General features: G+C 31.2%; 1 protein-coding gene across 1 annotated transcript; it reads right to left on the bottom strand.

Annotated features, from left to right (window-relative positions):
- Window positions 1-5,453: 5,453 nt before the first annotated feature.
- On the bottom strand, window positions 5,454-21,972 carry LOC143073311 (calcium/calmodulin-dependent protein kinase type IV-like). The gene is made up of 12 exons (XM_076248746.1): window positions 21,808-21,972; window positions 19,239-19,317; window positions 18,276-18,338; window positions 17,180-17,262; window positions 16,664-16,736; window positions 12,522-12,560; window positions 11,734-11,785; window positions 11,257-11,331; window positions 8,934-9,009; window positions 8,476-8,593; window positions 7,410-7,568; window positions 5,454-5,703 (listed from the first exon to the last, which is right to left on the bottom strand). The coding sequence occupies exons 1-12, from the start codon at window positions 21,897-21,899 to the stop codon at window positions 5,599-5,601; spliced, it is 1,014 nt and encodes a 337-aa protein (XP_076104861.1). The 5' UTR covers window positions 21,900-21,972; the 3' UTR covers window positions 5,454-5,598.
- Window positions 21,973-22,078: the final 106 nt, after the last annotated feature.

Below are 22,078 nucleotides of genomic sequence, written 5' to 3'. Positions count from 1 at the left end.
TGAATCACTTTGACCAACAACACGGGTTCAGAACAAAAGGATCATGCGAAACCCACCTCCTGATTACCCTTGATGAAATTGGCAAGAACCTACATTTAAAACAAAGGAATATCCTGCTAGTTTCGCATAATGTGTTTGACAAAATGCCTCACAAGAGACTCCTCCGAGAAAATGCACAATTACGGAGTACTAGGATTAACCCTTCACAATATGACGACTTTCTGGACTTTCAACCAATCTTGCTTGAAGGGCAAACATCCTAACCCCTAGTTCTAATATCAGATAGTCCTAGGTGGGGTTATGATACCCACTTTTATTCCTGGTCTACATAAACGACCTGACACAATCTACATTACTTAAGACAAGGTTATTCTCAGAGGACTGCTTCGTTGAAAGGAAGATCAAGAACAACAAAGACTCCCAGACACTACAAGACGACATAAACAAACTCTCTAGAGTAAGAGACAAAAAGGCAGAGGAATTTTCATCTCGAGAAGGGCATTTTGAGGGGAACTACCAACAAGATGAACTCACCGATACATGTTTGCATTTTAGATGCATGAAGTGGAAAATACCTTGGAGTCACCATTTATCACGACCTACAGAGGAAAACGCACATCAATTAGTAAAGACAGTAGGTAAGGCATCAAGGTTTCTCAAAGAATGAACCTAGGGCGATGTTAAAGCCAATGCCTTCATCACTATAGTAAGACCAACTCTTAAGTATATATGCTTCCACTGTTCGGAACCCCTAGCAAAACAATCTATAACTAGAGCAAGTGCAGACGAGAGCAGAAGGTTCGTTTACAATGATTACAAGACGAATCCCCAGGTTATGTCAGCTCTCTAATGAAGAGATTTAATTCGGAACCCCTTTAAGATCGATGATTCAAGGATCGTCCTTTGTTGACATTGACCGAACTAAATATTACAAACCTGGAGATTCACGGACCAGAGGATGTCATACATCATTGGTAATCTCTAATTAAAAGACCAGTACAGATACTCATTCTTTTCAAGATCAACTAGGGAATGAAACACTACCTGAAAGAGCCACATCAGCTACACCAGAAGATTTCAAGGACAGTTTAACCATCCTGACTGAGGCCTTGACATGAGCTACACACATCTGGAACCCCATAGATCCCATATATACAGTTTTAATTTCTATATAAATATTGTAAATAGCTACTGTTGGATCTCAAAGTGGTGGAGGAAGGACATCAGGATTCAACGAGCAATAGTAATTAACATTTGAGAAGAGTCCGGCTCTCTTCTGAAAGAAGATTGATATCAAATTTCTAAGATAATGGAATTTGATCCATTGATAGCTGGTGTGTTTAACCACTTTCAGCACTACAAGCTCGATCATGGCGGTTAATTCTTACTGGCAGAGGAAGCAAGAGACAGAAGGAAAACAGCCATTACTAGTCAATCAAGATTGGAATAAAACACACCTTACCACAAACGTGTTTCGATTGACGATCTCAGTGTTGACAAGCAGTGATCCATGTGGATTAACTACTCCACTTGATCATAAGCCCTGTAATTTGAAGGACTGTAATTTTTATGACATTGCACAGTTTTCATTCTTAACTAATTCTGATTTAAATCTCCATCAAAACATACCCTGTCTTGTCACCTTCACAATGAAGTGAAGATAAAGGATGGTTCCAGTATGAAAATAGGTCACATTCAAAATCTGTCTCCCTGGTCTTATATTACTAGACCTTTTCAACAATTGTATACACCTACAGTTGAGCACGACTACGACAGGTAAGATGTGAGGGGTCGTCTCAAAAATAAAAATTGAAAATAATACTATACATCACTAAAAGATTTAATGCTTGAAATTTATTTGAGTGACAATGATAACCTTCCAACAGAGTAAAATGGCATTTTTGAATTTAGAAGGGAAAAAAACAACGATTAACTCATTTTCTGTACGGTGAAAAAAAACAGAAGAAAAAAACAGATAAAAAAAACCAAAAAAACAACAAAAATCTTTGATCGACTAAAAAGGAATCAAATATGAAATCAAAGCATAATTTCCACCGTGTGAGGCCGTACACAGTATCAACATTTTCAGGACTTGTTTCAGGCGTACAAAACAGGCGACGGGATTTTACTAATCTAATTAGATAAAAAAAAAAAACTCCCTTAGGCATGGTCATAGACGAAATTTGAAAAGAATCATTAGTAAAAAAAATTTAAAGATCATAAAACCGGAAAAGATTTGTCAAGGAAAAAAGAAACAGCGAAATAATTTCTGACCCGTTGACAATAAAATAAAATATAGCAATGACAGTGTAACATATAAAATCAACGATACTTGATTAACACGGACCCCATTTAACTCTATTACTAAGCAATTCCCGCTTCTTGCAAGAAACTCAGAGGTCATTTTTGAGAACAGGGGAATGGCTCTACGATAAATAGACAACGTTCTATAGTAACTAGTATGTTTAATTATAAATTCCATACGCACGTATGTACTGCTTAAATGTTGATACATTTCCCCTTATTCAAGAAGGAAATACACCAACTTTAACAAGGTATCTTGATCTTTTCATTCGACCTTTGAAATCAATATGTTTCTACCCCTCCCAAAATTGAATATGTACATCGGGTAAGGTTTAGATCATTTGAAAAAGTCTCGACTGTGTTAACAAGTGTGATAACAGACGGACAGACAGTCCAGTATTAATATTGTTTCAGAAATTCTCAGAAATTTTCAGAAAAACTTTTACAGTCTTATTGGCATGCGGCATAATCATAAAGTTGAAGAAAAAGCTGATCAGGATGCGGAAAGATTGCAGTAATTCTTTAATCAATTCTAAACAGATATATCATGTTAAGGAGGGGTATTTGCGAAAAATACCGGTCGAGAGAATGTTAAATTTCCCGAGCCGTAAGGCAAGGGAAATTCATTCTCAAGACTTTTATTTTTCGCAAATACCCCTCAAAAAATGCTATGTCTGTTTAATTACACCGAATGTTAATGTTCAAAAACGCATTGATGATCGTGACGTTACAAGTGTCCAGTCGGATACTCATTTGCTAACAGTTAAATTGGTGAAAAATACACTAGCTATCAACCAATCAAAATCCAGGATTCTTACATAAGGTGTAATTAAACATGAAATGTCGTGTAAATACATGTATTAAGAATATTGTATGATAGAGAAATATTTTTATTTACTTTTTATATTTTTTATATCTTCTGTAGCTGAATATACCGCCAAACCGAATTTATATATTGTAATGATAATCAGACGTTTTTGTCTATGAGATAACCCCTCAATTTTACCTGTGAACTGTAGGTGTCATTAGTCGGTGTCGAGAGTTGTTGAAAAGGTCTATTAGCATGTGGGAATGTTTAATACATTGCATGAAATAAAGAGTTTTATCATTGCACTGAAATTTGGCTGGATTATATGATTATGTCAATATTCTATTGAAAACTTTCTTCCATGGTATATTTCAAAATGAATATTTATTTATAGAGGGGGGGCAATACCTTTTTATGTTAACATGTTTTGGCCCTTTTCAATGTGTTGTTAACTGTTATCTGAGACAAATTAAAGCTGTTAACTGTTTTCAACCCAATTTGTTAACTGTTATCAGCATTTTTACATTTTTGTTAACTGTTTTTGCCAAAATCGAGGTGTTGTTAACATACCCCCTATTGCCCCCACTCTTTATACATCACTAAGCAAAAATGTAAAGTAATACATGCTAGTGTTTAAATTGTGAATGTAACATTAGAAGTTTACTTGGAATAACATCTTTCTGTCATTCTTGATGATCTATGCAGATAAACTCATCAAAGATACTAAGATTAAAATGCTGCATGGACATACATGACTGTTCCACAAAAGATCCATCAGTAACGACAAAGATCAACTCAACACCACCTGTGTTTATAGCAGTTTACACAGTATTCCTCGTTAAATAGTTAAACTAACAGTGAAATCAACTAGATAACAAATATTTATTCCAATAAAATATTACATTTAAATTTTCTTGCCTATGTACTGTAAATACAATAAAAAAAAAAATGTTTTAAAAATAAATGGAAAGAAAAAAGATATTCAAACTATCACAGAATAAAAACATATTTGAACATGTTGTATACAAAATCAATTATAAATATCAAATATATTAAAAAAAAACCTATGTAAAGTTAGATATGTACAAAAACTACTGAAAAGTTTTTTAATATACAATTATCAAAGTAAACTATATAAATGATGCACTAAGATTCCATTAGTCAGTTTCGAGTTGCCAGCTGACAAAGTATCACTTCTTTATAGCAAAATATGTGTCTGAATATTAAACCTAAGTTCAAACACACAAAAAAAATCATTGAGTAGAAATGCAATTAAAGTACGTAATCTACCAAAAAAAAAATTTACTGAAAAAGATTCAAAAGCACATTTATGATACAGAAAACCATACAATTTTATTGTATCATAAGTATTTCAATAATTTCGAATATAATTTGGGCTCTTTATATATTAATGTGTGTAGTAGATACAACACAATGCAGCCCAGGCCTACCCAAAAATAAAGGACATCTCAAAATACAAAAATACAAAATGTCATAAAATCCCCACTCTAGCTGGCAGTTGCGACCCCATCCTATGACAATGAATTGTTTGGATCTACCATTGATTGAAAAAATCAAAAATATTTTTTTTACATCACTTGTTTATTTGGCAAAAAATTCTTATTACTGTAGTTATTCCTTGTTAAACCGAGACACTCTTGTAGAAGAACACTTCAACAATAATCACTCCAAAGGCGATATAACAGTGCAATAAAATATAAAATGTATATCAAATCTGCAATTTACAAAAGACACGTTCAATCAAAGTAGTTCCATAATGTATACATCTTCAAATCAATTAGGAAATATTCAAGAATAAATTTGCCATGATTACAACATTTCATTAAACTTCTATTAATCTTAATATATTATAATTATGTAACAATACTATGACATCATGACATGTGCTTTAATTTAAGCAAAAATAACAACTTTTTATGATGTTTGTTACTGTCAATTGCAGTTAATAAGTACAAATGGATAGATCTAACATAATTAACATCTTCTTAAAAATATACATGAATATTTATTTTTTTACAAGATCTTATTATTCCATTTAATTTACAAAAGGATAAATCAAAATAATGTACAAATAGAAAACAGGAGAATTTTGAAAAACCAAATTATTTTTGAAATTTAATTCACTATTTCTTTTGAGTGTATTTCAACCTTTTTTCAGACATGGGATTATGATTAAAAATTATCATAATTCACCATTTTTTTTGTTTACAAAATGGATAATCAGCAAATAGGTTCCATTACTTTTGCTTAATGTTAGAACAAAAAATATAACCCTTGTCCTTTATATTGTCTAAGACAGAGAATACATAGTTTTCTCTCTCTTGATATTATTCTGACAGATAAATGATCAAATATCACACTAAAATTCTTTAGAATTGGACGGAGTCAACGTTTTCCATGATATGATGATTGCAAACCATTGTGAAGTATTCAATGTGTTAATTTCACAGTCATTACAAATACAACTACATTTCCATAGGCACCGATTGTTGTGATACATCACTGATTGAACTGAGGAGTTCTTGTACACGGCCGACTCGAGCAGCTAATAACGTTGCATCCATTGTTGCCTGCAATAAAAACAAAATGTTACCAAACAAATCAGCTTCCAAAAGCATACATTTTATCTAAAAACAGATATTTATCAAAAAAAGGAAATTGATATTTTGCAATTTTTCAAATCTTACATAATAAATGGTTCTATTAGAATTTTAAAAAGACATATCATTTAATTACGAGGAAATTTAATTCAAAGTCAATGGTTTATCAAATATATGTATGTATACATTTAAGTCATGCATTTCCAAAATACAGGAATATTAAAAATATTTTGAATTTTTGTATTTGCCAGATTTTAAGCTGGTACCCAACACTTTCACTAAAATTAATTTGGCTCGTTTAATTTTCATAAAATTTTAAAAAGTATTTACTTTGACCCTTAAACAAAAATATAAAAATTTCAAAAATTTTGAACCAACCATTTTGTCAGAAAAATTACACTGGTTATATTGCAGTTTGACAAACACCAATTTTGATCATTGAGAAGCTTGATATTCCTTTAACAACACAACGTAATCAAAACGTTTAGCTGACTTTACAGAGTTATCTCCCTGTAGTGTTAGGTACCACCTTAAATGAATTCTTTCTTCCTTTTTGTAAAAAAAAGGAAACTTTAATCTGGGACAGGTGTTATGAAATTCTATACATTTATAATTTTTAATGAATTAATTCAAGTTGAATATACGTTAAGAAGAAGCTTAAAATTCTACATAGGTCCAAATGCTGTAGACTTTATTGATAAATTACACAAAAATATTTGTTCATCACAATGCCAACAACTATAGTTTTAAGAACAAGATCCCAACTTATTGCTTTAACTTTGCTTTCTGGCAATCTCTGTTATGGAACAAAAAAGAAAGAAAAGAGGAGAGTATATATTTATCACCACTTGAAACTAGTTACATTATGTTTTTGGTAGATCAAGAAGAATAAAGTTACATATTGAATTACATTATCTGTCAAAATGACAAATCTGCATGGATATACAAGAAATATTTTCCTAAAAAGAAAATTGCAAATTAGACTTTTGGAGTTACAATATATTTACACAGTAAATTGCTTCCCCATCTCCCATTATTATCAACTCAAAATTAATAAGAAGGTAAGTATTAAATCAAAACTAATCAGTGTACCAATTTCAGTGTCGTATAAAACAAAGGAAAATAACACCAGTGGTAGTGTCAATTTCAAAACTTGTTAAGAGGAAACTTTTCAAAATTAAATCAGGTGAGTTAGGAGTTTGACTGCAAGTTTTAGAAGTCATACCTTCCTCCTAAAGAAAACAAATAAAGCAAAAGATGAAATTTTGGATTTTATCATAATAATTTTTTTTTTATTTCTAGCTAAAAATTGGATATGATAAAGGTACAGACAAGATTTTAGATTTTGAATAATAATTTGAACTGCCATTAGTAGAAAATTACAACTTTTATAAATAAAAATAAAAATGGGCTTTATTGAATTCATCAAAACTATCCTATATTAATTGACACAGAAAATAGTATGTTCATATGTAGGTATAAAAAGCTAAAAGGTGTCATAATTCAATTTTTACAATCTTCATTTGTATGCATGTAACTCGGTAAATTTGAAGTTCTATCTTCTCAATTTTTTATTTATAACACAAATATATGGAATATCTGTAAAAAATGTTTATCTATTGCTATTATTATAAAATCCCATATTTTTGCATCTCTAATGATGCTTATATATTTACCCTCATCTTTCTGGCTGCATTGAATTCTTTGATCTTATTCTGAGCTTCAGCCATATGTTCATTCTTAGCTGCTGATCCTTTGACCCATGGATGTTGTAAAGCTTGATCAGCTGTTATCCTTTTCTTGGGATCAAGTTGGAGCATTTTGCTGATTAAATCCTGTATAGAAATAATGAGAATTTGACAAGTTATGTTAAAACTGTGCACCCCATCAACATAATTATATTTGCATTAATAAATAATCCTATGTTTCCAAATCTATCTGATGCTCAAAAACTAGTAGTCCTACTAAATCCTTCTAATATAAACCAAGTGAAAAAAACAGGTTCCTTTATAAAACAGTCTTTAGAGCTGAGGACAGGGGACTCTAAGTTAGCTTTACTTGTATATATACAGATAAGTGTGCGTTCAACTCAGTTATTTTATTGTTGTTGCTACTTTTGTTTATGTCACAAGTATAATGTTACTTATATGACAAATAAAGATTATTATTAATAAGTTTCAAAGTCTACAAACCTCTGAACCTTAATTATCCTCGGAATAATTTTTTCGATTAGCAAAAAATACCTTCCACTCTTACTTTGTTACACTTTCTTTACAAGTTTTAGACTTTAGGAATTATTAAGCCTCTCTTCATACTAGTTTGTTTTTGCATTTAAACAAAAAAGTGTTTATTGCAATACAACTCAAGAGTGGTCTTTCAGACAATCTGTCAGATTTATAAATTGTTTCTCATCATTCAATTAATCAGGATTGAATCTAAAAGGTTAAAACTCTTAAACTAATTGAGAGTCTTATGAAAAACAAGTCATCAGCAAATAAACAATGTCAAAATGCAAAATAAAGGGAAGAATGGTGCAAGTAGAGTACCATGTAATTATTACTTTAAATTCAGAAAATTTTGGGATATTTCAATAATTTTACAATAAATGAAAATTATCAATTAAATTTCCCTAAATTACATTATTAATTTTAAGCAGCATTACCTAAAACCGCAACATGATTATCTCACTTATTTGTTTATTGTTGAACAAAACATTTCTGAATTTACAATGTGATATTTAACCTTAGCATTCCATGAGATACTGTCCCAGAATGGTGAATCAAAATGATAATCTCCTTTCAGTATTCTTTTATAAACTTCTCTTTCTGATTCTTCATAAAATGGTTCATAACCACATAACCTGAAAAGGAGAGTGAAAAAATGTTTCAAATTATACCTAAAAACCAAAATGAGAAAATTTAAATCCTTGGAAAATGATGCAACACTTTAAAAACACTACAGGTTGAATGTATTTTTCTGAATTTAAAAGCTTAAAAACACCAGGAACGCAAGGCTTCATCACCAGGAGCATGTAACTAAGTAGCTGCAGTATATATGTTCTTCAATTTTTGCTTCAATTTGTAGTTTTGTTGATTTGATATAGAATATAGAAGGTCAACTTAAGTGTCATTAAGTGTAAAAATCTCTTTTTTGACTGCTGTATGTTCAGTCTCAATTGTAATTAAAAAAAAGTCACTTACAAGATATATGTAATAACTCCACAACTCCAAATATCTACTGCTGGTGTGTATTTTTTTCCTGCCAATACTTCTGGTGCTGAAATATTATGAAGTAGTATTTAAATTTAAAATCTTTATAAGAACATATATATTACCATAAATGAATAGATACATATAGAATAATACAATAGGCAAAATCCGTATCGCATGCTGTATCACCATCAGTCCCAAGGGCCTAAGGTCCCGAGAGCTGATATTGGTCGAGTGGTGATACAGCATGCAATACGGATTTTGCCATGTATTATTCTGTTTATCATATATTTAAATAGAATCAGATTTTTGGAATATCCATTTTTTTGTCTTAAATCATCTGAAATCATAAGCTAGCAAAGATCCATTGGTGGACATCACCTGTTGCCTGCTCTATGGTCGGGTTGTTGTTCTTTGACACATTCCCCATTACCATTCTCCATTGTTATTCTATATGATTTTCTTGTATTTTTCCAGCTGAAATTTTTTAATAGACATCCTTGTTTGCTTAATATCCACATCGTTATGCCCCCTATAATCTTATTACATTCTCAATATATGTTAAAGGGGAGAGATCCGTTTGCGCCAAAAATGCGTCCTTTTGCGCCACAACTTTTTTTCTCCAATGCTACGTTTGCGCCACCTGTTTTAAAATTACATGGTATCAATTGCGCCAAAAATAAAATATACGATTGCGCCAATTTAAAGAAAAATGACTTCCCTCTTCCTTTATCCGGGCTTGGGACTTGCAGTTTTCACTGGCAGAGTTAAAGTCATTTTAAGTCCATTTAATGATTAACTTTAAAATATAAAACTATGTACAGTTGGACATCATATATATCTGTTTAAGAAGTTAAAGGCTAGAATTTGTAAGCTGTAGCACTGCAGTTTTTTTTTGTAGTACATCGCCATCTTATTTCTCCACTTTTCTTAATAAAAGCCTGACGAAATTAAGGGTAATCTAACATAACAACTGACTTCCCTCGATTCGATTCTAATTCTTTATAGTAACATTCATGTTATCAACGCAAAGACTTCTTTTAAACTGATTCTTTTATATTCGTCACTGAACACTTTTTATAATCAGTGTTTACCTGTTTGTTTATATGCATACCTTTAGTTTAATGGTATCCTATTACTTATACTCACCTTTCACCAACAAGAGTAACAATTATTTAGCGAATAATAATTTATAACACAAAAATCATACTTAATATATATTAATCTTTAATATGTACGATCAATATGTGTTCAGGTAAATTGGCGCAAATGAGTTCCGAAAACTGGCGCAATTGATACATTTGAAATTTTTTTTTTGGCGCAAATGATACCCCTGAAAAACAGTAATTGGCGCAAAAGGAGTGCTGCCTGTTAAAGACCATGTATTAAAATGCATCCACTAACGATATGTATATACTGTCCTATTATTTCAACTTAAATTAACATTTATCAAATAATTATAAGATGTAGAAATTTTTAAAGTTTTATTGTTTATTTGGTAATGATATCATTCATGATCATTTTAATTTGCTGAAGAGGTGAACAGCAAGACCAATATTTCTTGAAAAATTTGCATATCTCCATATATTCTAACCAAAATTTTAACCGTAAAAATTTGCATTTGTGTTTAATCCATCAGGTAATGAAAACAAACTTCACGAAAATTATGACCAAATAAACAATAAAAGTTCATATATTTCTACATCTTATTGTGTTTTTTTTTATATATAAATTGCTCGTAAAGTTACTGGGTAATAATTTTATGAAAAAAATATCGATTTTAGTTGAAATGATAGGACATTTTTTTTTTAGGGGGGAACTCATTTTTTTCCTATGCCAGGATACAGCAACTGAACGTCATAGGTCAAACTTTGACATCATTCAAATTGTGACGTCATGCCAGGTATGCGATACAGGTTTTGCTATGCGATACGGGGTATGCGATACTGGTTTAGCCATGCGATACGGGGTATGCGATACAGGGTAGGTGATACAGACAGGAAAAAAGAACCTTTATTAGATGTACAAAATTGCTGTATTTTGTACTAAACATATATGATAAATATCTTTATATGTTTCCTAGGTATCCTGTCTTCTGAAAATTAGTTTGTAATGATGGAACTAATTATTTTTTATATGATATAAAAATCGTTTGTACTTTATTTTTCTCTCAGTATTGAAAGATTTTACTCTTGTTAGGGATGATAAAATTCAATATTTCCCTAGTAAAATGAATAGTAATGGTTATAAAAAGTTTCACAGGAAAAAAAACAGTTGTGTAATTAAAAGTTCTATTCCTGTTTACAGTACATACCACAGTAACCTGGGGTTCCACAAACTGTATTCATCTGTACTTCATGGTCTAATATTTTAGATAATCCAAAGTCAGCTGAAAATTTCAAATTAATTAATAAAGTAATCTTATATAATCATTAAAAAAAATAGCCAAAAAATGGACACAAATATTGTATCATGGAATCTTCACGCTAGAAAATTATTTTTGAACCAATCCTGAACTTTGAACTCAAATTAATAAGTAAGTGGTCCTGGTAAACATACCCCCACTTCTAGTTCAAACAATTGATTAACAGGAAATAGGTGCTACAACACACACAGAAAAGCTCACACTTGAAACTCATCATTGTTATCTGCTTAGTATGAAGTCATTCTGTTCAGTAGTAAATGAAAAAAGCTTGACAGGAATATTTGTTGGACAACCAAACATACAAGCCAATCAGGTGAATGCAATAAAGCCCCCACTCTTAGAGTGAATGTATAATATTTTACATACCAACTTTGAGAGCTGAGTCTTCTCTGAGATCTTCATATAATAAATTTTCAGGCTAAAAAAGAGTTATCAATAAATTATTGGTTCAGTCTTAATCATAAATAATCCTAATAATCAGAAAATGTATCAAATTATATTTCACAGACATGATGATGATATATATTTAGTTAACAAATTAATAAAATGTACCATCAATACAGTATAGAGCATCTGAAGTTATAAAACAAACTGTCTAGTTCTATTCATTATTTTTTGTTTGAACTTCTGATTCCCTGTTGTCTTTTTTATAACTCAATGTATGGTACTGGTTTTGCTCATTGATGAAGGCTTTAATTTTGACTCTGGTGAATAATGGTCTCATTGGCAATCATAATCACATCTCTATTTATATTTTTAATAATTCAAATTTCATTTAAGCAGAGTAATATAAGCTTTGGTAAATAATTCATAAAATTTACAGAACATGTGTTAAAATCAATAAAATTGAGAAAGGAAATGGGAAATGTGTCAAAGCGACAACAACCGACCACAGAGCAGACAAACTTATTTTGGCATTGAAATCATTCAATCATTACAATCATAACTGAAAAAATCTTCATGACCAAAAATTTACAGGTTCAAAATCAAGATTTCAGTGCTTTTTCATGGTACATGTATGTTAAAAAAAAAAATTAACCACTTTATACCAAAAAATAAAGAATATATTTGCTATAAAACTTAAAGACAAAACATCAAATTCCCATGATTCCAAAATCCAAGGTTTCTTCTATCAATCACCTCAACATTCTTACCTTTAAATCTCTGTGCACCACTCCATTCAGATGTAGATACTGAAAAAAAGACAAATAATTTATAAATATTAGTAGTTTTTAAGCTATACAACTATAAAAATAGACAAATGTAATTTAATTATGGCCCATTTCTTGTTTGTATGAACAAGTATGAACAAGAAAATTCAGCAAGATGGTGATTCAACTGAAAAACCTCAATATCCTTAAGATTTTTTCAGGTAGTTGATATGGCATAATAAGAGTATTATTCTATTTTATCATATGTTGAGTAGTAAATACAGTAGTTTTGAATATGTGATAAATAGCCTGCTGTTTAATCCATATCGCGCAACTTTGATGTGCACCCTTTATCGCATACCCTTTATCACACCCCTACTTTTTTTTTCTTTTTTTTTTACAGTCAGTTTTTATTTATGTACATGTAAGCTTAAGAAATATTTTTCCTCAAAATAGGTACTGTCATTCGTGCGTGACGCAATTTATTGAATGACGTCATTGTTTGGTATGTATATGTGACGTCACGAAAGTCAAGTTTTCATATTTTTTGGCACACTAAATGAAACTGTAAAAAATACAAAACACACAAAATCAAAGCCCTGTAAGCGCTGAAGGCAGTTAACCAAAATCCCAAAACCAAGGCAAACTTAATTATGAAAACTGTGGCAATGTTGCTTCAACATTAAACATTCATATATAGTACATTTACGTTTATCTAATGAATTAATTATTAAGGCAAATAATTTATATGTTATTAAGGTTTCAAAAACAATGCATATAGCAATGCATATTTTTATGGTACAAGTTTGAAATGACTGCAGTTGCCTACTTGGTAGTTAACGTTGGTTTTAGTTGACTGCTAGTAGTACAAGTTGACTTAGTGCAAACATGTAATAGTATGAATGGACTGGTTTCCCTGGAAAGAAAACTGAGTTTGTGTTCTATAGTACAAAAGTTATGAGACACGAATCAGACAAATGTTCACTGCTACAGGGATCAAAGGTGAGGTCTGACTGACCTGCCGAAAGTAAATGTAAATGATTTGTTATTTTGTCCCATACCTGAATATATATGGTTAAGGGATGGGGATCTCGATGGTTTTCAAGTTCTCAAATAGGAAGGGTAGGGTGACCCTAGGGACTTCCCCTGCATTTCATTTGATTTGTTATATTGTCCCATACATGAATATATATGGTTAAGGGGTGGGGATCTCATCGGTTTCCAAGTTGCCAAACAGGAGGGGTAGAATGGCCCCAGGGACTCCCCTATATTTCATTCAATTAGTTATATTGGCCCATACATGAATATATATTGTTTCGATGTGGCGATCTCAACCGTTTCCATGTTCTTAAACAGGAGAGGTGGGTGACCACAGGGATTTCCCCTATATTTCATTTGAATTGTTATATTGTCCCATAAATAAGTATTAAAGTTTTAGGGGTGATGATCTTGACCATTTCCAAGTTCTCAAACAGGAGGGTGTATGGTGACCCCAGGGACTCCCCCTATATTTCATTTGAATTGTTATATTGTCCCATACATGAATATATATGGTTAAGGGGTGGGGATCTCAATGGTTTTCAAATTCTCAAACAGGAGGGGGTGGGGTAACCCAAGGGACTCCCCCTATATTTCATCTGATTTGTTATTTTGACCTATACTTAAATATATATGGTTAAGGGGTGGGGATCTCGACCGTTTTTAAATTCTAAAACAGGAGGGGTGGGGTGGCCCCAGCGACTCTCCTTATATTTCATTTGAGGAGATTTGATTTTTCATATTGATAAAAACATGAATATATATGGTTAAGGGGTGGGGATCTCGACCGTTTCCAAGTTCTCAAACAAGAGGGGGTGTGTGACTCCAGGGACTCCCCTTATATTTTATTTGATTTATTATATTGTCCTATACTAAGAACTTCAATATATGGTTCAGGGGTGGGGATCTCGACCGTTTCCAAGTTATCAAACAGGAGGGGGTAGAGTGGCCTAAAGGACGTCATCTATATATCATATGATTTGCTTACATTTAAGTATTACATGTATATAATATAGTTGCATTATTTGTGAAAGTAAAGTAAGAAACTTCCAGCCACTTTAATTGACACTTCAAAATTGAGACAAAAATACCCCTTCAAAATTGCAGTAATATGTTTACACTTTAAAAGCATCTCACATGCATCATCATCATTTATCACAGATAAAGAAAATTTATACTGTGACCATGAACATATATATTGTTAGATATACTGTTCCCAGCTGTCACATTGTATTGGATTTTGACATTAAAATTTTTCAAAAAGTAATTTTGAGTGTCTGTATAAAATATTTTCTGCTTTTTCTTTCATTTACATATATTTTGGTTTTCAATTCTAGTGTTTATATTCATTTACCATGCATAAATGTATTTTGTCACCTGTCTGGATTTTTTTGTAGAAGATCGCCAGAACCCGGAATTACCCTTATCCGCTTCCGTAATCGGATCCCATATTGTAAATTTTATCTTCACTGCAGTCATTGTTATTGTGTTTACAATGTTGTTTTTGTCAATCAAATACGATTTTACTCGAATTTACACATTATTTGTCGGCAATATTCCGTATAAAGCTAGCGGTTGCACAAAATGAACATCGCTGTCATGAATTATGATGAAGATAGTTTTTAGATCGTTTATTTAGAGACTTTGGTGAAAAGGTTTGCAAAGTTATTTCTTATTTTCTTTCAATTGGAAGTTGACTCCGTCGGGTGTACATTTTTGTAGCTTGAAACCAAGTCGAATTTCCGCATGCAAAAGTGGAAGGTTGCAGACCTCGGATCACCGCTAATTTGCACTCCTGCCTCAAAGTTGAAAAGATTCTAATTTGAAATTGCCGCCAACAGCATAAACAGTTGAACTTATAAATAGACTACTGACGTAGTTGTACTACATATTGATGACAAACAATATTCCTACGACTTTTGCCATTTGGGAAATCTAAACTATTGTCTTTAGAGATTTTCGGTGATTTAATATTTCATACAATTGTTCTTTGACATCTTAGCCAAAAGCACAGGTCATAATAAACTACACAAGGATTCTTAATGAGGACTACTTCTTATGTGTAACTTCAAAACTTTTGGCTGATTCGACGATCATTTAAGGTTTTTCTGGTCATATTTTTTGTAATCCAGAATAAAAAGTATTAAAAACGTGTTCAATTAGTTATATATAACATAGTAGCCAGCTAGAAAATAATAATGGCAAGTATTTCAGCAACTATTGGGTAGAACACAAATCTAGGGTGCTCGCATAATGCAGCTTAACTGCATAAAAATACAACAATAAACAAAATATTTTTAAAACAACTGCACGCAAATTGTAAGGTAACCCAGGTGATTTGGATAAGTAATTGAGCAGTTCTTTTCAGGCTTTTAAAACAAGACAAAAGTAGAACTGAAGGTAACCCAGTGAACAGTTCATATAATGTAACTCTCCTTGAAATATGATTAAAGTGTATAAAACATGACAAAATCCGTATCACATGCCGTATCACCCTCAACCAATATCATCACTCAGGCCTAAAGCCCTTGGGCTAATATTGGTGTCTCGGGATGATACGACATATGATACCGATTTTGTCATGTATTATTCTCTATGTTAATCACATGTTCATTTCTGTCATATTTAATGTTAATGACCTCTTGTAACACATTGTACATTGTATATATGTTTCTATAATGCTATTATGTATGACCTCATGTTACACATGTATCTGTGTCTGAGTGTTTTCCTAATAAATCTTGAATATTGAATCTAAATGTAGTTATTTGAATTTAATATGAATAGAGTTCAGGTGGTTGTGAGTAGGAGCCTAATCAAGCTGGTACATAACACTACAGGGAGATAACTCTGTAAAAATCAGCTTAACATTTAAATCAAGTTGTATTGTTAAGGAAATATTAAGCTTCTCAATGGTCAAAATCAGTGTTTGTCACAAACTGCTATATATCCAATGAAATTTTTCCGATAAAGTATGGAGTTCAAGTTTTTTATTTTATTTTACATTTTTACCAAAGGGACAAAGTAAATATTTAATTTTAGTCAAGGTGTTTGGTACCACTGTAATGAAAGGACCTGGATTATTTTATGTGTAATGGCTATCTTACTTGTACAGCAATAAGCATCTGTTTTACTGCAGCAGCTGCATCTTTCTCAGAGTAAAATCCTCTTGTCACTATCCTGAAAACATATTTTAATTGTTATGCAACTTTTAAAATAAATACTTCAATGTATGTTTACAGACAATCCTCTTGTCACTATCCTAAAAACATACTATAATATCTGAGTTTAATTGCATATTAGTTAATTATATAGAATCAAGTTTGTTTTATAAATAGAAATTATGGATACATACAGATCTATCATGTATATTGCAAACCTGGTTTTAAGGCCAAAATCAACAATAGCAATCCTCAAATAATACACATGTACTACTCAAATTATGAAATCTCTGTATAAGTTCTGAAGCATTATTCCAGTTTTTAAAAACTATTCTAATTGTTTTTCTTGCTATTCAAAATCTATGACAACTATGATTAACTTTTGTTGTGGTGGAAGGTCAATCATTATGCAGCAATGACAAACTTTTCATTTTAGAAACTAATTTAATCTGGTTTCCTTACCTGTCAAATAGTTCCCCTCCTTTCACTAGCTCTAACACTAGATATATATGTTGGGGTGTTTCATATATTTCTTTAAGTCTAATCTAAAATGCAAATAAACATATAAATACAAGCAAAATGTATAAGATACTTGAAACAAAGGAAATGAGGTAAACATAGATAAAATTCAGATACTTTATCTGTACAAATGAATGATGCACATGTGTTTTTATTGGGGATGGCAACGAGTACTCGAGTACTCCCTCGGAAGGCTGAGTACCTGAGTAGAGTTTTAGTAATCGGATACTTGTTTGCCTGTTATACATCTTGAGATATTTCTCTTAACATTTCCACTTACTTTAGTTCGGTTGAAATATCCCCCAGGGGGGTTACTGACTATCCTTTCTGGTATAACTGTGCCGACAGCACTTGCCCAATCATACCCTGTTCTAACCAGAAAACATTGAAAATATACCCTGTTCTTAGTTATTCATCCTTGCCTGTTCTAAACAAAAATGTTGAAAAACATACCCTTTTCTATACATGCTCAGAAAATGTATACCTTGTTCTAGACCGTATAAAATAGATGCAGTTCAAGACCCGGGTTCTAGAATGTATCTTAAACAGTTAAATAAGCCAGTCTGTTCTAAACAAATACTTTCTTAAAAAAGAAAGACCCTGTTCTCACCAGCAGGGCATGAAAAAGTGACCCTGTTCTAACCAGCAGGGCATGAAAAAAGGACCCTGTTTTGTGGCACACTCATACCACTAAAAATATAGGAAGTAACCCCACAGGAAATATCCCCATTGTAATACTAAATAAAATCAAATAACAACATACATATGTTTATCCTAAGGATAGTATTTGTTATAGTGGTACCAGCAACGTTCTTTCCTTCCGAGGGAATGCTTTCATGTGCACTACTTGTAACAAAAAATAGACAGTTAATTAACAGTCTTTCGTCTGAAATTGTAGAGTAATCCTTGCCATCCCTTATAAAAACAGTAATGTCTGCTAGATTAAGTTTCTATTTATATTGTTGTTATTGATATAACCAAATGTATGAGTGTTCTTGCCAAAAATTGTCTGACACCACGCATTTAAAAGTGTACATACCACATTTGGATGATTCAATTTCAGTAAAATACCAATTTCTGTATTGATAACTTTAAAGTCAACCTAAAATTATAAATTTCAATACATTTAAAATATTTAACATATATACGTGTTAAGTATCAAAACTCAACAGAAGCTGTAGATTCATTTATTTTTGTGGATACCAATTTTTTAAATTGAGGAACAATAGGTTTTTCATGAATATTTGATTTCTTGATTTTGCTGAGTCTGCATACACAAATGTATAAGCCATTATATTTAGAAAAAATTGAATATTTGAATTCAGGGTAAACATATCAACCGAAGAATAATGAATCCACAATATACATGTATCTTATCTGTAATACTAGTATGTAATAACCAATCAAAATCTAGCATATAAAAGTGAAGAACATGTAAATGTATTATAATGTAATGAATTTTTAAATATTGACTGTAAAATGTACATCTAGAAGCTTACTTAATTCCAATGTAGGAAATAAACAATAATTCCAAATTGAAGATAAATTCTTATTTTACATGTAATGGCTTTCTGGTAGTTATCATTATGTCTAGGGTTAAACTGCAATATAGACAATGTATATATCCCTACCACAATAACTATAAGCAGTTCATGTATGTATTGCTGATCTCCTTAAAACTGTTGTGAAAAAAATACTCATAATGTAAACCTTACAACATGTGACCATGTACAAAGAGTAAATGAAAGCTTTGAACATGTTTGACCACAAAATTTTAAGCAGTACTCATTAATTTTTCAGATTAATTACAAATGCAAGACCTAGATTTACATCTGAAAATCCAATTAACAGATTAATAAATCTGTAACATTTTTTAAAAACATACAAATCCTCAATGCATCTGACCCTGTCAACCAAGTGAAACTTATTGTGTCTATAATTCTCTACACATAAATTGTACTTATAATCAACAAACCATTGTAAAATCTTGTAATTTACGTACCCGTTTGTTTATTATTTTGACAGCCCAAGCCTTACTTGTTCCTTTATCATTACACTTGTGCACTACAGAAGTAGCTCCTCTAAAAAAAATACAAATTTGTAATGAAAGCATCATGCATACATAAATATTCTTAATACATAAATTCAAAACTACAAGTACCTTTTTCCATGTATTGAAGTGCCTATAATATCTACCATCTCTTTATTCTTTACACAAGCAAATTTTATCTATATTAAAACATGTAAAAGCTCATCAAAATCACTGTTTGTTAGACATTTCCATTTCTACATTGTGTACCAGTTAAATCTGACTGCTAAAAAGATGGAATCAAGTTCACAAATTAATTGGGTCCAGTTTAATACAATTTAAATAAATCTATTAAATAGTAGATATATATGATATTTGTACATGTAATTATTGTAATTGTTGTTATTCATCATTTATTCATGTCAAAACATTTACTAAATTTTATCATTGGTACAACATTTACAAGGACATCATTTGTAAATATAAATCAACATGGTGCAGACATCTTATATGATAAAGTATTTCTGGCACATCCAATCTTTTATTGTAATATTCTCTACAAAGCCCAAAAATGTTGGCATTCACCTCAAATGCCAGCAAATTCCTTTAAACAAACTTATTAAGATTGGTATAGTTACACTACCGTGGTCAGATCATTAAATATGGCATATTTAGGCTTTAGGCCAAATAAAAAAGTATGTGTGGTTCCAATTACATCTGAAAAAATGTTAGGGTAGGTAGTTAGGGATTTTTTTTTTATTTTATGGTTTTTTTTTACATTGAGTCTATGGGAGCAACATTCTGACTTTAACTGTGCTTAATGAAAAAAGAAAATAAAATCTTTAGGGTAGGCTATTTTTGATGTGAAAAAGTAGGGAAGGTAGGGTTACTGGAACCACACATATATTTTTATTTGGCCTTAATATTGATTCACCTATAGGGTCTTAGCATCAGAGATAAACACATTTATTCTAAAAGAAATTTGTAAGGGTTCCACGGAACCCAGTGTCTCGCCTACTTTTGCTGTTAATCGCAGACTCAACAAAAATGAGGAAAAACATCAATAAAAATTTCCCTCTCGATACTGTCTTTTGATTGAAAGAAGCTTCCAAGTTTGGTAAAAAATCCAGGATAGTTTATGAATCTAATGAATGTTTTATAAACTTTAACTGCAGACTGTATGTTATGTTAACTGGTCCATTTATAAGTAAAATACGGAAAAAGTGAATTTTTTTTTACAAAATTTACTTCTGAATAATATCTTATGATCAGAAACAAGCTTTTGTCTAAGTTTGGTAGAAATCCAGGATAGTTTAAGAACATTATAAAAATTTTAAAACTTAAACCACAGAAGGAATGTTTTGTTTCTGGCAAAAAAACTAAGTCCATTTATAAGTAAAATACTGAAAAGTGGAAATTTATTTTTACAAAATTTTCTTCTTGATACTATCTTATGATCATAAACAAGCTTCTGTCCAAGTTTGGTACAAATCAAGGATAGTTTATAAAAGTTATTAAAATTTAAAAAACTTTAACCACAGAGTGAATGTAATGTTTCCTCGCAAAAACACTAATAAGTCCATTTATAAGTAAAATACGAAAAAAATGGAATTTTATTTTTACAAAATTTACTTTTGGATACTTTCTTATGATCATAAACAAGCTTCTGTCCAAGTTTGGTAGAAATTCAGTATAGTTTAAGAAAGTTATTAAAATTTCAAAAACTTTAACCACAGAGTGAATATTTGTGGACGCCGCCGACGACGCGACGACGACGGAATGTAGGATCGCTTAGTCTCGCTTTTTCGACTAAAGTCGAAGGCTCGACAACCAGTTGTTCAACTTGTTGGCATGGTAGGTTTAAGTTCTTCTATGAATTTTATGATGGCATGAAATAAATTGAAATCATTCAATTTTTATCTTTTATCATGGGTTTTTTTTCTAACTCATGAACAATGATGATTAAAAAAAAAAAAAAAAAACATTCTATTTTCAATTTGTAATATTTGTTTATGCGATATGTAAAATCAGGTAATAACTACCAATGTGCAATATCACTGCCCACAGCCGATTATAATTTTCAAAAGTTGCTGGACTTATAATGAATATTGTCTAAATCATGTGTATAAATTTCTCTGCATGATCTAATTAGTCCCATTAAATTAATTAGACAGATATTCTGGTCCTTTTAACATAATAGTTTTAAGCTGTTCCCATACTAGAAATATCTAAAATATTAGACACTTCACTTCAAAGTCAAGTTAGAACTAGCAGAAAAATGAATGCACTGACAATGTCCCCCTTTTTTCATGCCATCACGATCACTGGTAACACTGAATACATTCGGATAAACGCTTCTCACTAACCATAATTTTAAAGTCTTTTTTATTAACATGTCTGCATTTATAGCTTAGTTGACCATACAAAACAAATTTTGGGGGCAAAAACATATTTCAAGCCTTCAAGGGAGGTAATCGTTAGATGTAAATAATGCGGTAACTAACGTTCTTCACGGGCACCTTGTACCCCTTAGAAAACATACTTTCCCAATTCTGTCAGGATTTCATATTTTTCTTCAAACGATACGTCTTTAATACTTTCTGGTATCCAATATTCTTGTTTCTTTTCTGGCATCTTGATTAGAAATTCAGAAAGCTTCTTTCTGTTGCGATGCTGTCAACAAGATAATCACGTGGATACTAAACAAGTTCCGAATGGAAAAAGAAAAAATCGCGGGAAATATAAAATGTGTAAAACGTGAAACTGATACTAGGTTTTCTGTTGCTATTGGTTAAAAGGCATTTTCATTATTT

This window comes from Mytilus galloprovincialis, chromosome 4 (genome assembly GCF_965363235.1).
Source record: "Mytilus galloprovincialis chromosome 4, xbMytGall1.hap1.1, whole genome shotgun sequence".
In the NCBI taxonomy this organism is placed as follows: domain Eukaryota; kingdom Metazoa; phylum Mollusca; class Bivalvia; order Mytilida; family Mytilidae; genus Mytilus; species Mytilus galloprovincialis.
Note: the sequence above shows the minus strand (reverse complement) of the source record. Positions and strands in the feature narration are given on the sequence as shown.

What these genes read in the sequence shown, in the direction of transcription:
- LOC143073311 (XM_076248746.1), bottom strand. Translation starts at nt 21,899, where the DNA reads ATGCCAGAAAAGAAACAAGAATATTGGATACCAGAAAGTATTAAAGAC. An exon ending in AGATGCTTATTGCTGTACAA is followed by an intron (nt 12,561 to 16,663) that starts GTAAGATAGCCA and finishes TCTTTTTTTCAG; the next exon opens with TATCTACATCTGAATGGAGT. An exon ending in TGGTGCACAGAGATTTAAAG is followed by an intron (nt 11,786 to 12,521) that starts GTAAGAATGTTG and finishes ACTCTTTTTTAG; the next exon opens with CCTGAAAATTTATTATATGA.